Here is a 22469-nt window from a genome sequence, read left to right as displayed (position 1 = left end):
GATCTTTACTGTTCTACTGATTCAGTGGAAAAAAAGATTTGGCCAGCTAAAGCCATGTAGCACATGAAACAGGGCACAGTACAAGGGAAAGGCTCCATTGACTAAATCACTGAAATTTGAGAATAGCATCCTGTTACTGATACTTAACAATTATTTTTTTCAGAAGAGTAGGTATGAAAAAACGTCAGGATTGCTACACTACCATCACATTTCGCTGTATCAAGACTATCTCGCAGTTTTGTGTTTGCTTACCTGTTTTTTTTTTTTTTCGGCTGCTGCCCCAAAGAGCCATACAGCACTGTTAAAATTTGAGGGGTTTTTTTTTGTCGTTAAGACGAAAACAGGAAGGCCATTTATAGAAAAACAACTGAGTTCATAGTCAGACTGAAATCGTGCATCAACATAATTTCAAATGTAATATTTTACATGTAATGACCAATCAGAGGTAGCTATTTTAAAATATTTTAAAAACAGCTTTTAATTCCAAGAAAGTATACACATTTAGAATTTTAAATAAAAATGTATTAATCACAGGAACATAAGACCAGAATGCAAAAGTGCATTATCAATCAAAACTAATTACTTGAAAATTGTTGTTGTTGATAGGCATAGAGATATACAGTATAGATCTATATGTTTATATATTTATGATATACATTGCTTCAAAGTTCATTTCATTTAAGCACAATAATGTAAAACTATTTTTGATCATTCCTTTTTGGCACAACACAAACATCTCTTAAGTCTAGAGACATGACTGCACTTGCTGTATATCTGGAGGAGTCAAAAGAGCCCAGTTTTGATTGTAGTCTTGGCAGTGGTGATACTGAGGCTTCTGAGCATGTGGTCTATTGAAATGTCTGCCATTGTAGTCCTGAGAAAGTTTATCTCGTAATACCATTATCGAAAATCAGGAATTAAAACGTGGGTATATTTGAATTGGCAATGTCCTGCAACTGTCAGTATTAAAATTAAATGGCTTTTAGCTCTGTTTAACCAGATTTTAAACATTGACCCTCCAAATAAAAACAGCTTTGCCGCTTCCAGAAATTAGTGAGTTGTGACCTTTTGCCAGAACCCATCTCCAGAGTTAAGATCAGAAACCACACAGAAACACTTCACACAAGGTTTTGCTTGTAACATTTTGCTTTTTTGACTCCAAATGATGTGAAAATTAATATGTGAGCACACAGATTTAACAAGGATATATATACACAAGTGAGGAAAATTGTCTTTTTAAAAAACATTGTATAGCACTGTGTAACAGAGGATATAAAAGGATTTATTCTTGCCGATGCATTATGATTATTCAAAGTGCAGATAAGATCAGCAGCCCTGGCCTGTAGGAGAGTTGCCCATTTTTAAGACAGAGTATTTAGACAGCAGCCAGCTGCAGTTGCTTAGCAGGGTTCATGGACCAGAGATCACAGTCTCTTTCCATATTTAGAGTGTATGGGGTAGACTGCCATCTTCTGCTGTCAGACACATGATCTGGTCATTGAGAGGTAAAATTCCGTCTGAATTCTCAGTAGGTGCCATATTACTTTTCGGATCACAAGCCTACTAACTTGTATTGTTCCCAAGCTGTGCTCTGGCCGTTCACCAAACTGGAGCAGAACTGAGCATCTGTGAAGTTCTAGATTGGGTTTTAGCCCCATGCGAGATCCAGGTTCAAGACCTCCTCTTTCAGCCACACTCCATTTTCTCATGTCAGACGCAAAAACGAGGTGTGTCACGGAAACTGATCGCTAAAAACAAGGAAGGTATTGAGTTAAGTGACTGGATAACATTATTCAAACTGGACAAAAAACGAGTTGCTAAAACATCTTCTTGTCCTGTAAGAGATGTATGAGGGAAGATCTTAGGCATTGAAACTGCAACACAGAGCTGCACGCTCACCTGTGTTGCTAAGATTTTGGCTGAAACAGTGGCTGTGCGGCAGAAGTTTTCAGATTAGGTATATAGAATTCTCCACATTTTCTATTATGCTGTCCCTAGATGAATTCAAAGTAATTGGGGTGGTTAATTTATTTACACAGAGCAGTTCACAGCACATTAAATAATAGAGATAATTGAACAAGAATTGTCAAGTGTCTTCTGATATCAGACATATTACAGAAGGGAATGTGCATAAAACTTCATTTCTATGCAACCATTGTTTATGGTAATTAAGTACACAGATTTATCCCTTGGTTGCCTTCCAAGCTTATGGCAACTGCTATTGTTGTCCTCCATTAATATGTAATCAGTAAATAGTTTAATTTTCTAATCTGCAGTTTGAGAATTCACTTTCTAACAACTCTTAATTACTGCATTGCCCTAATGATGCTCACGGTTATGAAAATTGAACCAATAAACTCATTGGAGAAGTCAGGGGAATTTTAATTCCTGAGGTGGTGCTTTCTTAATGAACTTGTTATTTCTTCACCAGAGGGAGCAGTGTCCTTCAAAATAGAAAGGCTTTACAGATTTTTTTTTCTAACATTTTACTGTAGGTTTTTTGCGTTCGTTTCTATTTGCTTCTTTCTATTTCATTTGTGGATTTGATAATTGCAGTGAGATAAGGCTTGTTACAACAGGAAAATAAATATATTTGTAGAAATATACATGTATATAAAAAGAAAGCTAAAAGCATAGACCTTTATCGTATTTTTCAAGCATTTTTTTCATAAAAAGATTGTCTTGCAAGGCAGTACATGTTACTTCTTGTGCACCTGCATCCCAAACTACTTCCCCCAATCTTCAGGCCCACAGGAGAGGTATTTAGTCCTCAACTCCCGATAATTTGTCATCTTCTCCACAGCTGAGTCAGCAAGGTACACTAGTTCTGAAAATATAGCATACAAAAGAACAGAACTAAGACCTGGTTGCTTAAAAGACGGGTTTTCTTTCTTAAATGTATTTTTTCAGTGTACAGAAATGGAACAGGGTATGTTATGAGATCGTCATGATCAGCATTCATTACATAAGAACATAATTCCCATTTTTTTTTAATAGTTAAAAGATTACCTAAAATGTAACAATAGCAACAATGATCAAAATAACTGTTTAGCATAGCACTATGCCTTTCCACCTATGAATGGAGAGAATGAGTTTTAGTCAAGATTAACATATGTTTAAAAATTGCACTTGACACAGATAAGATTGAGTTAGGTTTTACAGCACACTAATCCCTATTTTGTGTTCAACTCGAAGCCTAAATTCACACAAGAAGGATATCAAAGGCTTAATGTAGTATACAGACAGGCCACTGCAACCCTAATAAAATTGCAGAGGTGTACTTATATCAGAGAGCTTTTTATTTTTGCTCTGAAAAATATATCTAGCAACGAAAGACTTCTTACTTTTTAGACTTTTAATTAACTTAATTTAAATATATGAATGTAAATGCACTTTTATATTTACATGTATTTGTAATTTATGTATGTGTGTGCTTGTGCATGTATCTATAACAATGTATTTACCAAAAAGAAGCTGTTTTGTTTAGTGCTATTAATTTTAATAACGTTCTGCATACAGGATGTATAATATTTTTAAATCAGCCACTACTGGTTTTGATTTGGTCACGTACCAGTAGATCAGCTGCTTGTACATTTTAGGCACATTTTGTTTATTATATTCATCTTGTTTTGTTTCTGTCCTGTTTTTATTTAGCTTTTGATAGCATATGTGTTTACATCCTGCTTTAAACATTAGCTCGTTAAACATTTTCCTATGATAAATTGAAATTATTCCTTCTGTTCATAAGCCAGCACACTCATCATCATCCTAGTTTGACTAAAGATTTAAGCTGAAGTACGTGAGTGGAATGGGAAACATTTCCTGCTTAGAAACACAAACAGCTAGCACAGCTTTAAGTATATTATCAGGCAAGTTCTTTCAGAAACGTATTGCTAAAGAAGCTTAACATTAATTATTGTAACTTTGGGAAGATTACATCCACACCAGCCTTGTAAGAAGCAGCATACACTTCTTGACCTCCTATGCTAGAGCTTAAAGACACAAGAATGGCATTTTACCAACTTTAATGGGATAACCAGTATAATCTTTCAGCAGTAAGGGAAGAAAAAGTGTTTAGAGCATAATACCCTTCTGAGTTCTGACAGAGGCTGTTTCTGATGTCTGTTGCAATCAGCACACACTTGTTTGCATTATTGCATTATCGTACACCTTTTTTTTTTTAAAGAAAACCGTACCCCATCTCGCCAGCTAACATGTTGGCTAGCAGCCCCGGTCACTCATTTTCTTTAAATACCAAGAGCTTTCTGAGACTTAATTTAAATTCCTCGCCAATGACATTCCTCTCAGCATCAGTATCCAGCCAAAAGAAGTGGGCAAAGAAAAAAAATCTGAATTTCTGCATGCCAACTTCACATTCCGTTTTGAAATGAATATATAGAGGAGTTTCGTGCAGAGGACGACTGGAAAAGTGACATAACGTATTCTGAGGATAGCACGGCATGTTTGTAGTTTTGACGAATAGTGTTTTCTTAGAGGATCTTCTGTTTTATTCACAAAGTTTTACCTGAATTGCACTTTTTTTTTTAAGTTGCTTGCACAAAAAGTGCTGATTAGCTTTTGAATAAAGGTACAAGAAGACTTTTTTCCCTGTGTTAATGGAAATAGTCGTATATAAGCTAAAGGAATTAAATAACCTTTTCTAGATGTGCGAAAAGCTTTTCATTGTTAAACTCATTCTAAAAAATGCAGAATTCCTAGAAATTTTGCTTGGTTCAGATTGATACCGTACTACGCTTTTTGTGTGTAAAACTCATGACAAGTTTCAAGACGAACTTCCATCTCTTTTCATCATGGGTGCCTCTTTGTTTGCAGAACATTAAAATGATGTGTAGATGAGATAAGATTCTATCGCTTTTTGTCTAAAAAAAGTACCATGCCTAGTTCTTAATTAATCTCTAAAGCCAGTTAAGTTTTAGAGAAGCAAAACAATTTAATTAGTTAACCTGCAAGGACTCCCCTCCCCCAGATGTGCAGTGGTTTTTTCGACTTGGTGTCAGGCTTTCAAACATTCTTAAACAGTCAGATGAAAAGGGATTTTTAGGAAGATTAGGGAATGGGATCCTCTAGGCATTGTCTGAGAATCTTAAGATAAAACGTATTGGCTGGGTAAAAGAGAGGGAAGAAAGATAGGGAGAGCATTTGGATGCATGTAATTTATATTTTGATTACTGGAGACCAATTACAAATTGCTGTGCTTTTTTTAGGTCCTTCTTTTTTGTGTGGTTTGGTTTTCCTTAAGACCGTCATCTTGAAATTGTTGATTTGAACTTTAGTTAAACATTCGTACATGCTGCATTGTAAAAGCAAGTGATATAGCAGATTAGCATTTTGAAAAGGGACAATGCCTGCGCTTATTATAATCCCTCTTTTATTGAACTATCCCAGGGTGCGATTGCCTTTTCATCTGAAAGCATTTTGACATTGATTCAAGTAAAACAGGACAAAAACCAGGGTATAGTATATTATATGTGTATAATGGTTTTTAAAACCCGCACCTTTAAAAAACAGATTTTCTATCCACGCTGAATAATATAAAGAAATTACCAGCGATGTGTATTTTGCTCAGAGTGCCAAGTAATGCATCTGAAAAGAGCGAGAGACCACTTCCAGGTCTCTCACTTTAAATGGTTTTTAAATTCTCTGTCCTTAAGTGATCAGATAAAATAACAGAATTGGGATGTGCTTGAGGGGGGAGTACTTTGCATAATTGATCATTTATTTAGTTTACAACTTGTGTTCCGACAACATAATTGAATTCTACCTATACAGTCAATTAATCAACCTTTTCAGATGTTAACGGATTCAGATGCACTATACAATTAAGTGTAATGACTAGGGTCCTGATAGTAATGGCTGCCATTCACTTGCAAAACTTGCTGTTCTGGCACTTTTGTAGTTGTTGGTTTCCTATTGTATTACTCTGTTTTGCCTACAAACACCACTCAGTTTAGTTGTTTAGTAATCAGTAGAATGGGAGCAGAGAAGCCATGCGCAAAAATGTTATTTGAGTGTTTCTGAGTAAATGTAAGTTTCTGGCTTCATATGTCTTAAAATGTTTTGTTGCTGAGCTTTTAGCTGCCAGACCACTTTTTTGAAACCAGTAGTTGAAGCCTGTGCTTGCCACTAACTAAGTAATAGAATAAAGCTCTTATCCAGATGCTTTGGACAAACTAGTGGTGTTCACACAACCATTACTACCTCAGATTATTTCATTGCGTTTATGCAATTATAACCTTGTTGGCCATCTTGAGACACACGTAATATGACACTGGGCAAATTTGTTATAACGCAGGACCTGGGGAGCAGTATACAGCTAATGGAGGAGGCGGGGAAAATTATGCAAAGAAAATTGGGACTGTCAACAGGCTTTGGCACCTCCATTGTAAGAGTTTCTTTTGGCAAAGTTGCCCCCCTTCTTTTTCTTCACCCCACTTGGGATCTGCAGTGTTTGCTGTTGTTACCCCAGTGAGCACGAATGCCTGACGATTTTTTGAGGTTCTGCATAAACCATGAATGTGTCAGAGATTTTTTTTTACAATCTGTGTCTTTAAAGGCACAATATTGGATTTGCAGTGTAGACAGAAAGCAAATGAAAGGAACAATCTAAGCGTTTATGCATCTGCGGGCTTGAAAATGAAATAGAGGTTTTCTAGAGACGAGACATGGGCCTGTAGTAGTCAAAACAGGTAACAGGTTTAAAGTACTATAACATTTTTTTTGTTTAGTCAAAATCGGTCCAAGTGTTATTAAATTAGAAATCTGCTTTATAGCTGCTCCCTTAGATACATGGCACAGAATAATGAAAAGCGAGTATTATAATTTGGTAATCAAACTAAAGCCCCTCATGCTTGTGAGGATGGGACGGTTTTGGACGAATTGAGTATATAAACACCGGAGATAAAGTGGGAAGGCTGTTTTTTCCTCTCTCTTTTTAAACAAGTGAAAAGAGCAGTTTGAGCCTTTAGTTTGGAGCCGCATGTTCCTGTGATCGGGCCCATAATGGCTCATCACCCTGAAGGAGAAACGGATCCTGCCCAGCTGTCATGTCGCACGTTTCCCAACACGACAGCGGAGTCAGACCTGGGGATCCGGGCTTGAAATTGTTTCCAGGTGGTACCTGATAGAAATTGCGATGTGCCTGAAACCTGCAATTTCCCTTGGTTTTGCTGTGGTCCTGTGATCATCACCACAGGAATTTATTGTGGGGATATCTGTAACGCACACAATACTACTGACCGCAGACAATAAACAAGATTAATTGCTGATTAAACTTTACTCTAGCACCGTTATCAAATTGAATGCATCTTTAAAACGCATGGACCCTTTTTTGATGGCGGGGAAGGGTGACTTTACAAATCTGAGCACCATTTCTGATCATTTTAATGTTGCAGCTTACAGTACATATGAGGAAAACAACCTCAAAAGCTGTACAAGTTAATGAACACACTTGATTTCTGAAAGAGGAACTCTGGCTACCTCGGATATGCATGTGTGCATTAAGTCCTTGTTATTAGGAACCACATTTTAACATATACATGTATGCCTAAGAGACTCCACATGAGCAGCTACCTACTGCTCTCTCATCAGAACCCAGGCAAGAAGCATTGTAACTGTATGCAAATCTATTTACATTGGAATGGGGCTTGGGATCTTCAACTCAGGCAACAAAGTTGAAAACCGAGGCCAACAAATAAATGAAAGTTTGCCTAAATCCATCAGATAATAGAGGCAGTGTTAAGACTAACCACGGAGCTGAGCTAAACAGGGGATTACTCCTGGGTTTTGCATCAGTTACTTTCTGCTGGGTGGCCTCACTTGTCAAAAAAAAAACGTTTAACGGGAGGACATTCACATGGCACATTGAGAAAAGGAGTGCACTTAATTCCATCAAAGCTCAGAAATCAGTCATTAATTTATTCTAGGCCCCCAATTGTTGGTCATTTCTGAAACATCTGGTCCCAAACTAGGAACAGAATACGGGCTTTTTTCCTTTGCTGCAGTTAGCAGAGTGAAAATTGAACATAAGAATTATTCATCTGTTTAATTTTTGTTTAAACATTTTAAATATTTTAGAAGCCAGCAAAAAAGAAAAGAATTGAAAACGTTCCAGTAAACAGACAATAGGTAAGGCACATTTTTGTTTGCCGCGAGCTGACAGCCTCTTCGTGGTATGAACAGAGATTTAGGATGTCACCTAACAGTGCAAATCTCACCCAGGCGGTTTAAGATTCCAATTAAAAAAGATTCTGTAAAAGCAATAAAATGGAAAAAGTCCCCAATTTCAGCGTTTGAAAGGCTTCACCTCTCTGTGCAGTTGGTTACTGTGTGGAAGACAGCCATGAAATAAAAAAATAATAAACCTACCAGAGGAGTTTTTATGCTCTCAGCTACAGTTTCTGTTTGTTGGATGCAGTCGACGTGTGATCTCAAGGTTATGGGTTATTTCCAATTAGTCCCAGATTCATATTTTGATTGTGAAGGGAAATTGCTGATTCTTTCACTTGCCGTGTTTATGTATGGGGTAAATTTAATCATCATTGCTGTGCACTTTGCCTTTATAGTGTAGATTTTTTTTCCCCCTCCCTAACAAGATCTGCAGCAAACTAGATTATCTAAAAAGGGATCCCATTTTATGTGTGCTGAAAGAGGTTCTTTGCAGACCAATCCCGTTTTAAAAATTTGTTTGGTCCATCAGATGCGTGCAAAGTATCGGCGGGGTAAGAGATGATACGAAAAATCTCGTTAAACAGCTTGTGAAATTTAATGTCTGAAACAGTGCTTTTGAGAAGGAGCAGATTATGACTTGCATGACGACTCCTTCCAGCTCTCTGGGAAATGAGCTGTTGACATTCTTTCGGGTCACCATCCAAGATAGGAGGCCAACCACAAGGATTCAGCAGATAAATCCATCCAGAGAGACCTTTATCCATTTCACTACAACTTGGAAAGGTTGATGCAGGATAGTGAGCATTAATGTAGCCTTTTTCTTGTTCATCAAAGCTGAGCCGTATTTTTTTTAGTTAAATGTTTTTAAACCAAATGACCCAAATCGTACGTTTTACAGGTTTTGCCGGACGAGTCATTATTTATATACCCTCAATATACACGATCTCTCTAGTCTTCTCCCCCTCTACTCTCTTATCAAAAAAAGGCAGCTCCTTGATTAAGGTTCATTGGGCAACCAGTCAGAAATGACTTCTGCCACGCCGTTTTCCTTTCGAAGAAAATCTCAAAGGTTTTTCGGCATCTTTGCATGTGATTGGGGTTTTTGAAGTGTTGTGGGGATGAGTTTAAAAAGGGAGAAGACTAACGACACACCAGTAACGTTGCCGTTAATCAGAAGCTCGGGAGATTAAATAAAAGGACTAGAAGCCAACTTGGTGTGGTATTGAGAAATTGTACTGCTGTCGAGATAGACAGCAACGTTTTTCTTTTTCCCATGATTCTCTGTGCAACCTGGGGCTAGCAAATACCCTGCTGCGCTGAAAACCCCAAGAAAAGACAAAAGCACAATGAAGTAGAGAGCTTACCACCGGCAGCTTTCACAGACCAGCAAAGTAGGCAAACTATACATCTCGGCCACTCCAATTTTGTCAGAATGCTAATGAGCCTGCTCTGATCTTTACTCAGCTTCCCGTGTTTTCTACATCTTCAAGGACCACATGGCGCTAACAAAATAAAGACAACTAAATGAGAATTTCGAACGCTTTTTGTGTGAGGACTTGGTGCTTTTCAGTTGGCTTGCTCATTGAATATTCTCAACTAAAAAGAGTGCAACAGGGGGTTGGGTTTGAACTTTTTAACTGGGCAAAATTTGTACAAAAAGTAAATTAGTGTGACAAGAAAAATATGAGAAAAATTTCTGATTAATTTCCACTCTATAATATCACTGACACCTTCAGCCCCACTCGTAGTCTTCCAACAAGAGAGACAGATAAAAGGTGAATGAAGTCTGTGTTCCCAGTGACTGTTTAGACCTCATTTAATAGCAGCGTTCTGTATAAAAGGCACCAGGAAGTACTCAGCATTAGCAGTTGAGATCACTAGTTAATAGGATGATGTCTTTTAGCTTTTGTTACAAGATTATTAGCTAGGATAGGTTTCTGTTCTCATCATAGCCTGGTTTGGAGTGCCTGTTGAGTACAAGTGCTAAAATACTGGTTTCTCTGTATTGTTTGGCATGTATAGTAAAAGCCTTTTAATGCAACACCTTTTTATGGCTTTACCAGGTGATTTTGTCATTGATCTCTCATCTGCCCCTCTTCCAGTATTAATTACCTGAAGTGTTCTGCTTTTCTAAAGGTCCTTGATTTTGCCTCGATATTCAACATAGAAAAGCAAGCTGTAAATAGGTTCCAATGTTCCCAAAACGAAAATATGGCCATTTATCACATCTAGCCTCTTGGTGAGGTTGTTTGGGAGAGCTTTTTCAATCTTAGCTGGCGTTTTGTGATGGTGCAGCCAGTATATGCAATATAACTGCTGTGATTTAAATAGGTTAAGTCTTAAAGGCAGCTTTATGTGTTATTATATGTGGTATTTAGCACTTGGCTTTTAAATGAAGCCTTTACCTTGGAATCTGTGTGTAATTATATATTTCAATGTGGCTATGGGCAGTGCCGACAAGAGCAGAAGACTACATTCCCGATTAGAGAACAGTTTTGAAAACTACACTGCGGGCCGTGTACTAACAAAATTAAAATCAAACACGTGTTTGATTATGAAATAAATTCAAGCTATTTTCTATCTGAAACACAGAAGTGGCCTTGATCTTGTTTTTAAATTATCTATTTATATGTCTCCTGAACATGGTGTACGTTTTAATGTAAACCTGTCAGCATCAATACCTGCCTCAGAGCTCCAGGAAAATGTGGACATGCTAGTCTGAAATTAAAAAAACAGAGCCGCTGCTGCAAGTAGCTGATAGACTGTTGGCCTGTGATAATGTTTATTGATTTAAAGAATGCAATTTGAAAAAAGGGGAGGGGGTGGATGGGTGTGTGTGTGTTGGGGCGGTTCAGAAACAGGGGCTTTTTTGGGGGGGCAGTTTTGTTTCTAACTGAGATTTCCTGTAGTAAACCAATGACAAATAAAAACAGCAGATAGAGAAGAGTTAGGCAAGGTGAAATTAAATTAACACTTGGGCTTAAAAGGCAAATCTGTTATCGGAGTCATGTTTGTTTTTGCCTCCCTCCTCCCCGTTATTAACTGAATGTTGTTATCCCGCTAGCAGTGGGAGGAGGTGTTTGCTGAGGGGTGTTTGTGTACTGCGTACTGGAGATGTAGAAATTTATTAGGAGAGTTATCTTCCTCGGGTAATAACAATGCATTCTCTCAGAGCACACGTTCTAACAATTACATAAAAGCATAGGTGATAACTCTCTATGTATAGCCATGCTTCTCCCATTTCAAGAACATTTGCTAAGTCCATTTGGTGTTTGGCGACATCAAGAAATACTTCAGGTAAAGTGTGAATTTGCTTCCATGTTAATCTGCTACGCGTGCCAAACTGGCAGCTCACCCTGTAAAGAATGCCTGTTAATCGGGAGAATTGATTATTGAATCCTAGTTAAGTTGTGACATTATTATTAACAGTTACATCAATAACAGCTGTGATAATATACTAGGCACAACATTTCTTGAACGCTAAGAAAATAATGAAGGTTCTTGTATGAAAAATTATATATAAAAAGAATTAGAGCTAAACCGTACCTCAGCTGCCTTTTCGCCTCATGAAATTTTCATTATAATGTGTGTTTGCTTTGAATAACTGGTGTAAGTTACTAATGACAAACCTTCTGTAACAATTTGGTCCATTAACCAAGGAATTAAATTTAAGTACTTGTGTAACAAACAGTATTATCATGTTACTACATTTTCTATTGGTTTGGAACATGTAAAGATAGAGGGACACAGTGACTCCTCACTCCACTGAAGCTAAAACTTCGCTTGGTTACTTTTATCTAGAGGTTATTGAAGTGAGGCTGACCTGTCAGCATAAGGGTGGTTAACCAGGTTGAGTTAAACAAGAGAAAATGTGTTACATTCATTTTAGGCTAGTGACGGCCCCTTAAACCACAATGCACAGTGCTTTATCCTGAGATTAGGTATTGTGACAGAAGCTAAACTACCTTTTCGAACAGAGCAAGAATACAGCCTGCTTTTCTTCCTTGCTAACAAGACAGCTCCACACCACAGCCCACTCTAAGTAATTAAATCAATCCTTTGTACTTACCGTATTCTCCTCTAGTGACGGTACGAGATCTGATTATGTGCTTCATGCATATTCAAAGTAAGGCACTGACAGGTCTTTAATGAGCTCTTACTTAATCAGTAGGAACAATGTTCATCTTGTTCTTTTTTCCTCAAGACATTAGAGCAGCGAACAGTAGGGCTAAAATGAAACATGCCGCATTCTTCTGAAAATATATTGTATGTTCAGAAGTGTAGAAGAAATGGAAGTTGCATTCTGCCCCTTAAAAGTCTGATAGACAAATTGGATTACTGGTATTGGATTAAAAAGAAAATGATTGGATAAGAAATGAGAAAAGCTTGCTGTGATCACAGGGTTTTAATATATTTTTTCTTTTTTTTCTTTACTAGGGAAACCCAGGTCTCAGCTACTTATTAAAAGTCGGGATTAATTTGTAATGGTCGCTTTTGTTCATTGTCGTTTAAGATTTATATCTAAACTCTTACAAAAAAAAAAGTAGAATTTACCAAATTGGTTTTATACCCTCTCTTGTAATTTGAATTGTTTTCTTCTCTCCTGGAGCTTGTATTTTCTGGAAATGGGATCGGTCAAAAAAAGCTTTTGTGAAGATTGTAAGAAAGGAAAGTTCAAAGAGTAATTGTCTTTAATGGTTTTGTTTTGGTAAAAAGACAAATTATGTATCCTATTTCTGTCCCTGTTCTGCTCACTTATATAGTGCGTATTTTATATTGCTGCAAGTATTCTGTCCATCTGGCTATAGGAAATGTGTGAATGATCTGGTTAAATGATTTTATCAATTTAAAGTAAAAAATGGATTAAGGTTTATTTTTTGCAGCTTATTTTTAAAAAAAACCTCTCGCTACGTGTAATGAAATGAATAACTTCTGCATGCATTGAAATTTTATATATCAATTTTATTTTCTATGTAAATATAAGCAAACATCGGCGAATGGCAATTTAAATTATTTTAGGATTATCTCCTACGGCTTCTTAAGGTATGATAAGTTTCTTCATTTTTGTATATAAAAACTTTCACTTTAATAATGCAGAAAAAGACACCAGAAATATACAGGAGTGTTTCACCACAGGGCTTTTCCATTATTTTTGTCTGAGTTTGAATGTAGCAGTGGCCAAGATCACTATCTTAATCTTATTTGGCTATTGAAGCTTGCTTACACACTGGTCTATTTCCCGACCTGCAGGCCACTGAAATGTCTCGTCTTTCTTCGTCCATGGCTCATGACATACACATCAACGCAAGCTGAAGACATTGGGAAATCACTATATTTGAGCAGATTTAAAAGACCTTTACTGGTACTGTGCTTTGGGATGGGTTGACAAAAATGCAAGTGTTGCTCAGTCTTATTTTGAAGTTTTAGAAGACTTTTTTTTACTCAAATTACCATTTAGTTTTGCTTACAATTGACATTTACTGACAGATGCTCCTTGGCGATGAAATTTCCCACGGCTTGTGAACAGGTGAGATTTTTTTTTCAAGTGGGAGCAAAAGTACAAGACCATTTTAATCGTAAAGCCTTAGTAACTTTGATATTGAAGTACAATATTCTTTCACTATGTGCGATTGATTTCCTAGGGAACTGTGAGTGAGCTTATAACGGCACCATAGACTCCCTACATTTGTGGTTGTAAGAAATACGATGTGTGAACAAAACTGAACTGGTTGAAACACAAGAGATTTCAAAGCAGTTCACTGATTTCTGAGCACATTTTGGTGAAATCCTTACACTGTGCTTTGTTTAGCTGCTTAAACCTTCTGTCCCTAAGATCTCTGCCTGTATTTAAAACCAAGTTTAATTCCAAGGCCATGGATAATTCTGAATTTCTAGTCTTTGATTTCCCACATAGGAAGGTAAGTGATCTTTTCAGGGACGGTTTCTTAAAATGCTAAAGATTGAAAAAGCTTTGCTTCAGTCTTGTAGTTACACAATGTAATGCCACATTATTGTCACCTCATGACTAAACTTAAAAGTGTGAGATTGCAAAACATATCTTTTAAATGTTAATTGCTAAATTATCTGGTTGTACCGCTTTGAAGTTTTCTTTTTCAGTTGTACCACTTGTGCACGTTCGGAATGCGTACTTAATTTTGTGAGCACATACAGGGGTGTATTTTTCTTTGAATCGTACTTGCAGATACTCGCGTATCCAATTTAAATAGTTCCTCTTCCTGGAAGAGAATGTCAAAGAGCGAAGATGGTAGTACTGCCATGGAAATATATTATCCTACTGTAGGTCAGCGTTAAAGGGTTAAAACCTGAGGAGAGGGTCTGTGCCCGGTGCCTGATACCGCTATTGTGATGTGCCTGTTCCATTGGCTCTCCATTTCACAGTAAGCTCCAGAACCCTTTAGAGCCCTTGCGTGTGAGACTCTGGAAAACATGGACCAAGTTAAATGAGGTTTTTTTGGGATAATAACTGAAAAAATGCAAGACTGGAGTCTGCAATATTTTAAAATCCAACAGGTTTCATTAATCTCTGCTGTCTCGTTAATATGTTGTTTTTTGTCTCCCTCCTCGTTTTAAGCAACCTATCGTAACACCTTTATCCTTCACGCCCTGCTTTAAACTTGACTAAGGCAATTCAAAGCTGATCCTAAATCCTAAAGTTATTAATAATATTACATGCATATGCCACTCCACGTATTAAAAAGGGTCTCCCTGCAGAACAATTGGCCTTTTTTTTTTGTTCTGAATGACGGGTCTTTTTTCCTCGGGTTTCTCTGGCCTGCTTCTGCTTCTTTTGTTGCTGCCCAAGGATTTGCCTGCCATGCCACCCTCACATGACCGGCCCAGAGCTGTCACATGGCAGGAAAAGGACGACAACTGCCGCTCGCTACCTTTAATTCTTGACGATAGACAAAAGAAACCACACAAAAAAAAAAACTCTGGTATTTACTGGACGTGACAACGTTTAAAAAGTAAAAAAATAAACCTCTGTGCTCGTGTAAGCAACCTTCCCAGTTTTTTAGAAAATGTTCAATTGCCTTGATTATTCTTTCTTTCCTTCCTGCAGTTCCTAAATTGCTGCAAATAACACTTAATATCCAGGTAGATTTTATATGTGGCAGTTTATGCGAATGTACTGTCCATGTTTGTTCTATATACACTATGCATACATTGGTACCGGGAGTTTTAAAATTGCCAGTTTTTAAGTATACAGGTGGGCCGGTAATGTAAGAGAATTAAGTAGCTTGAAACGTTAAATTTAGCTGCAAAGTGTTTTCACTGTAACTTGCCTGTTCAATAACTAATAATAGGGTACAGCCATTTATTATATTCAAAGGGGTTTGTTTTTAACAGATTTGGATCAAACATTAAAATCAATCCAGTTTTAAGTTTCATCATTTGGTACATCTTACAATCCTGTTTTGCTTTTATTGACATGGTTGGAAATGTCACTCTTCTGTAGCTACTGTGTTTATTTTACATTTGAAACGAGTTGCTATGAAGCTAGCAGAAGGTAAGGCTGCCTTATTTCGGAATATCCACAGCGCTCTTCAGTGGACACTTGTTAGAGAAATGGGTATGTTTTGGACTGCATCGTTGTTGGCTAAATCAGTTATCAATATTTTTATGCAGTTTTTTTTTAGATCTGGTTGTTGTTTTCTAATATGTAATTGTCAGATAATAAACTGAAGGACTTCTGAAGCAGTTGTCAGTCTAAGCACCAGGCATTAAGAATCACCGAAGAGTTGAGATGATTACAGAAGCTTAAAGGATCTTAAAAAAAAAACAAATTAATTAGTGTCACAGACATACTTCTAATACTGTCTGAGTGTTTGAGATGGCTGTGTTAACCTCGAACTTTCTGAATTTACATCTTGTTATTCATGGCAGCCTTTCTTGAAAACGTGTAAACTTCTAGCTTGTTCACGAAGGTCTGATCTCCTATTTTAAAATAACCACTCAAGTATTGCCATATCCTTCCAGAAAAAAACTACAGTGTTTATTACAACGCTTTTCCCCCTCACATTTTTAATATTGTTTTCAGTGGCCTAAATCAGAGCCATATATCTGTCAACACCAGGCATTTCTCCTTGAAACACAACAACAATTCAGCCCCTGGCAGGGATTTAGATTTAGCATCTCTTTGTTACCTACACCTAAAGTGTTAATTTGATATGTATTATAATCATGTTTTAAGGGTATTAAACTTGTATTTTTACAGTCATGCTGAATGATGCAGAGGGACAGTCCACACTCCTGATTTTTAAAATCATGTGCCCACTTGTATAAATACAGTAATCTAAGTGTATATCTTCTGTTGACAAAAAGAACTTCTGTTGAGTGTCTAGTGTTTTGCCTTTGCAACACATCTGACAGAGTTCCTAAATTACACAGCAATTTGGAGCTTTAAATGAAGCCCCACGTAATCTAATTTATTTCATTCTCCCAACGCTAGAAACTCAGAAGGGAGCATATATAACTTCAGTAACTAATTGTTGGTATATTCATTATTGCAGATATGTGTATTATGGATTTAATTTGAATGTAAATGATAAAGTATTAAGTTTTAATAATGCCATTTGTCTGTGATTACAGGAAATAATAAAGAGGAAGAAGAATCCATGATGCAGGAGTGGTTTACACTGGTCAACAAAAAGAATGCTTTGATACGAAGACAGAACCAGCTCTCTCTTTTGTAAGTAACTGATGTGCTGTTTAATTGATGTGTTCAAAAATGTTTGAACCAGGCTGAAAGAGCATTTATTTCTAAAACATATAGTATATGTCACACAATCTTTATTATAAAAGTAGACTATACTGTATATGTATGCTTCCCTAAGAATGGGTAGTGGCAAATAAATGGCCAAACTATTTTAAAATTAATATGCAACACTTCTACAGTATAAGAATCTGACTTTTCCAGAGCTTAACCCAAAAATGAGTGTTCTTGATATCTGCCTCTTTCTGGAAATTATTCCAGAATTTTATCCCAGAATTTTTCTTTTTTAATACAAAAAGGCAATGATTATTCTAAGCACCACAAGATTTTATTAAAAAGCCCCTTTTTTTTAAAGAAAATATAATATACCAGTCTTCTTGTTTTTCTTTTTAAACAGTCAATGAATTCTACTTGTAACCATAGTGTCCGAGCATTCCTGGGATCAATGCTCTTTCTGCTTCAGAATTTCATCATTTAATATTATCAACAGAGTATTACATTCTGTTAAAAATAATCATTTTGCAGTGCTGTAAAATTAGAAAAATCCTGATTATGATTTCTCTTCCGAGCGAGTCTTTGTCATACAAATGGAACTGAAGGACAAATTCTATTACGGTAGAATTAGTACAGTTCTAGCACTTACAAAAGAAAAAAATGAAATAAAAATTAAATTTGCAAGTTAACATTTCCTTTTTGTTAGTTCCGTCAGATGGCTCTAGGTTTGTGTATCAGTTTTTTGAAGTAGATTAATGTTAAGGAGAAAAGGTGCTGACAAGTCCTTAAATCAATGTTTATTAAAGGTTTCTTTAAGTGTTTAATGATTTAGTAATTAACATATTGATGAACTTTTGCAACTTGCCTAGGGAAAAGGAACATGATCTTGAGAGGCGGTTTGAGCTGTTGAACCGGGAGTTGCGGGCTATGTTGGCGATAGAAGGTAAGACGAGCACAGAGCCTTTCTGAAAGGAATATGAACAGACTGCACTTTGGCCCAGAAGCGTGCAGTAAAAGTGTGCTTCTTTATGACACAACACTGGGATTTATTTCTTCTCCTTTTCATCAGCAGGGTTGTTTGGTTCAAGTTTCTGATTTTACGGTAATTCTAAACGTTAGTACAGAAAAATAAGTTAATTGATCTTTTCCAACGTTATTTACTAGGTCTCCTTAATTTTAAAAGCGTTTTAGTTTCAGGTGAACCAAAAATGCAGGGGAATTTTAAATTCATGATACAAAATTCTGCAGTTACATTTTTTTTATATTGGGATTTGCACGGGTCCCCCGACTTTTTAGGTGACGTAAAACTTGCAAATAAAAAATTAAGACTGTGTATATAAAATCATACATGTGTATGTGCAATATTCAACTCATTTTAGGTATGCATGTGCATGTTTATAAATGAAAAAATATTTTGAGTCACCAGATAAATCAAGGTAAGCAGACTCTTTTCAGGCTATAAAAGAGGCCATTGTGTTATATCAAAGTTGTCTGCTTAAGTTTAATCCTTTTGACTGTGTCCTGTTTCTCAAAATGAACCTTTTACAATCAATGCAAATTGATTTTGCTATTCGATTGTGACCTCTTAACCCTTTGGCTGGCCATGGTAATTTCTTTCTTCACCTGATAAGGTACCTGATCCATAATAAATCAATTCTAATTAGTTTGGAGTCTTCACCGATAGCATGCATTCATAGGAAACAGATTGTTTTTGTTGTTACTTCTGTCAGTTTACCTGTTTTTATTTTTTTGTTTGTCAAATAAAGTACAGACTTTTAAAGATAAAAGTTTTGTATTAATGTAAGTCTTTGCTCAGAATTAGCATTTATCAGTAGATTTATTTAAGATAATGGAATCCTTCTTAGACCATTTCACATTTGTAGGAGTATTTCTTCCCTTCAGTGCTGCTTTATTTATAAAGTTGTATCTCTTGTGTTTCAGAATAAAAAAAGTAAGTCAGCATCTTTTGTGTTATTCTGAGGTTCTGATAGCTGACATTATGAATTTAAAATTTTCAAGAATAGTTAAATGGGCAAAAAGACAAACAGATTGTAGGTATTCATATTAAGCTTTTCTTTTTTATTAAGAAAACAATCTTCCGGATGTGATCATTAGTTCTTGAATGGTCAGTGGGTGACTCTTAAGAAAAATCACACCGGGCTGTGTTAACTTTCCAGAGCCTCTTTTGAGCCTGTGCATGCTGCATACATTTGTGCAGGCGCCCGTGTTCTAGACTCTTGCACTTCAACTTGTTGAATTTACAGAATATAACTTATCTGTCTCTTTTTTTTAAAGGAGCACTTAACATTCAAAGGTAGGGCTTTCTTCTTTGAGACAGATAGTTCTGACCTAGTGATGAGGGAAGAGCGCACATCATTTCTTATTTAGTGCTCCAACAGGTCCATTCATGACTGTGCAATACAGACAGGTAATTGCTGATTTGCTTGGCCAGTTGATGACAGAGAGACATAGCCTCTTGAAGTGCTCATGCAGAGACCTACTGATGGAAAGTGAAGGCACTTTATCAGACATGGGCTTGACCTGTCAGCATTGGCTGTGTGGGGACAACCCCTGTTCCTTATTTGTCAACCTTTGTGTTACTTGGTGATGTGTGGACAGTTTTCACATGGCTTGTTGATAAAATATCATATGTGTGGAGAGTTTTTTTTTTTAGGAGGAATGTTTAGGAGGGAGAGTTAGATAAGATTTGATACTGAGATAGACGGACTCCACTGAAATAAATCTTGTGGAATCGCTGGTTTGTATCTTCCAGCAAAGAGCCAGGCATCCTACTCGGATATAGCCGCCGCGCATTGTGCAAATAAGCTTAATATTTCACAAGAAGATCAATGAAGCAAAACTTCCTGGCATTATTTAAAAACTTATGCACATGAGAATTTTTTCCCTTTAAGTAATAGCAAAGCGATAGTGATTTTCTAGTAAAAGGTCTTGAGTTTTATTAACGGATTACAGAAGAGAAAAAAAATTGATCCTGGATTTTCGTGTGTTAGGTCAGTGGATTTACAGCACAGCTAACTGAGTAACAAATACTTAAAATGATGTTGGAATAATCTTGTGGTAGCTCTGTTGTTTGTCCTTGCGTATTTAATGTTTGCCTAGAAAAGCTGCTTGGGTTTAGTTTTACACACCCTGGGGTGGTCTTTAGAACGCGGCGTGTTTATTTTTCTCCCACAAAATGGATCTTTTTTTTTTTTTCCCTGGATTTCTGTATGACTTGATTCACTCCTGGTTTGTATTTGAAAGTGGACGCTCTTCTAAAGGGATTTATGCATAGGTTCACTATTTTTGTAGTTACGGTTTATATGATAAGCTTTTTTATATATTTAAAATCAATATGTAATCCTGTGGAGGAGCTTATCCCCTAAAAACCCCATTTGTAAATCTATTTTAGCTTTGTTACACAGCCCAGCCACAGTATTCCACAGATTGATTAGGTTCAGCAGTAGAATCCTATCAAATGGCCTGCTCTGATGATGTTGCAAACTCTTTCAGGATTGCTAGTTGACTGGAACTAAAGATAAGACTCGATTGCAATCCCCTGTGCACTCTTAACAAAAACTGTGTTAATTTCCATTAAAGTACAGCCTGAGTTTTACAGAAATTCTGAGGGTTTAATAACAGACATTTAAACCTAAAAAAAGATTAAGGAACTGCAACTTTTTTGCATTCCGATGTGACCAGAAATATTGCGATACATGACTCAGTAACTGAGCTCTTGTTATTGTGAGCATTATTATTAGAATTCTCATTTTCCACATCACTTAGGCATCACATTCATATTTATTTTTGTATTCTGTAGTCAGGTACAGGTTGTTATAAATACAGGTCGCAGGTTTTTCTTTGCTTTTAATTGCTAAGTTCATTGCGCACATATGCAACGATTGGTAAAGTAACAGAAAAGCAATGTTCATGCATTTTTTGTAAGCAGTGTGTGTGGAAGTGTAATTTAGCAACCTTTTTCCTATTTCCCAGTGGTTGTAATGGTAAACAACAATTTGGTTTCTTCTCTTTGAGTCAAACTGCAAATTTGTATCACCAGAAATGTATCTTGGGGGCATAATCCAAACATTCTTAAAGTCTTTATTAGTCATCAGTATTTCTTTATTTATTAATCTGTTAGCTCCATCAACTTCTACCTCTGTTTTCCATCCTGGCTGGCTGGCTTGTTGGGACAGCAGGGCACAGTGTGACGAGAGACGCCCTCTGGAATCCAGCCAATTATTGTTCTCTCTGATGTTGACCTGGCCTTTGTTAGGCAGGTAACCTTGTGTTCAAAAAGTGAGCCTTTCTTTCAGAAAAGCATTCTGTATTGTAGGTCCACAATCACCTCAAGAAAAATACCACTTTAAATTACTTTCAGTGTTCTGTTTTACAAATAACATGGCTTTTGTCGCACAAATCTTTTTTTTTTTACAACTATTTCCAGCGGTTAACTTTTCCAAAACAAAAGTCATTTGAGATCTGTGAATTTAGAACATAAAACCAAATCTGCATCTTAGGCTGGTCTGTATTTCTCTCTGTCGGACCAAAAATCTCTTGAAACGAGATCACATATCCTTGTCTGGTAGTTCCGTGAGGTTTTTTTTTCTTCTTCTTTTTCAATTAAAACATTTAACTACTAACAAAAACTGCAAAACGGCAAATATATATATAAACCTGCATAAATCTCTTAAACACGGGAGACAATCTGTGTGTTATTACAAAGCTTCCATCATATGGAGATGTATCACAGTGTAAATTTGTAAATATAAACCAGAACTCCCTGAAGAACCACTTGCTTTCATAAAGCTGCTGAGCAGTTTGCGCTCTTGAATAAATTTTGCATTGGAGGGGGGTCAGGGGGATTTGAACCAGCGCATTCTTGTGTGGCTTGTGAAGATTCACATGGTAACCGATGGTGTGCATTGTTAGGTTTATCTGAATAAGCACTGGCCATGTGAGTTTTAGCGTGATTGCCCAGGGCAATGGAGAAAGGGAGAGAAGAGAGTAATCCAAAAGGACTGCACACCCTCTTTGGTCTGTTTTCTTCTTTTTTTTAGGAGGGGGTGTACTGGGGGGGGGAGGCGGTTGCTTCAGTCAGTGGCTGTAGGTTTTTTAAGCTGGTGTCTGATTTCCCTCCTGGTCCTCATTTGTTCTGCTATGTCTCTCATCATCTACTGCGCCTTCTTTTTTATTGTTTACCTTCCTAATGAGGTGGGCGGGACAGCCTGCTTTCTGATTGACAGCCACATGCTCCCACTGTCTGCCTGGCAAGGGGAGGCACTGTGGCTTTTGGCTCTGAGGTGTGTAGGGAAAAAAAATATCTACCCCTTTTTGCAGATATGTGGCATTCTTGAAAAGTTTTTGTTGGCTCTGCCCTTCCTTTCCCCTGGCTCTGTCCTTTTCACTCAAGTGGGGATTTCAGTGGGCAACAGAACTGGGGTTAGCATAAAGACAAATAGTGAGGATTTAGGTCCCTGCTTGTCTTTCAGTAGGTTTTGTTCGGCGACCATAAATAGCAAGCATGGCTTTAAAGAAACAGTCAACATCTATG

At 36.9% G+C, this 22469-nt stretch overlaps 1 protein-coding gene and 1 long non-coding RNA gene across 6 annotated transcripts in view; one reads left to right on the top strand and one right to left on the bottom strand.

Annotated features, from left to right (window-relative positions):
- ehbp1 (EH domain binding protein 1) overlaps positions 1-22469 on the top strand; it is a 132988-nt gene that overhangs the window by 108084 nt on the left and 2435 nt on the right. For all 5 annotated transcript variants that reach the window (XM_088610255.1, XM_088610257.1, XM_088610256.1 and 2 more), the window contains 2 exons: positions 16798-16897; positions 17785-17858. In XM_088610255.1, the coding sequence (XP_088466381.1) occupies positions 16798-16897; positions 17785-17858 (174 nt within the window). The remainder of the gene's footprint in view (positions 1-16797; positions 16898-17784; positions 17859-22469) is intronic.
- Positions 2014-12398, bottom strand: LOC148646193 (uncharacterized). Its single transcript, XR_015927955.1, has 2 exons — positions 12257-12398; positions 2014-2827 (listed from the first exon to the last, which is right to left on the bottom strand). It is a non-coding gene; the product is annotated as an uncharacterized LOC148646193 (long non-coding RNA).

This window comes from Lepisosteus platostomus, chromosome 17, assembly GCF_059453375.1.
Source record: "Lepisosteus platostomus isolate fLepPlt1 chromosome 17, fLepPlt1.hap1, whole genome shotgun sequence".
Classification (NCBI taxonomy): Eukaryota; Metazoa; Chordata; class Actinopteri; order Semionotiformes; family Lepisosteidae; genus Lepisosteus; species Lepisosteus platostomus.
Note: the sequence above shows the minus strand (reverse complement) of the source record. Positions and strands in the feature narration are given on the sequence as shown.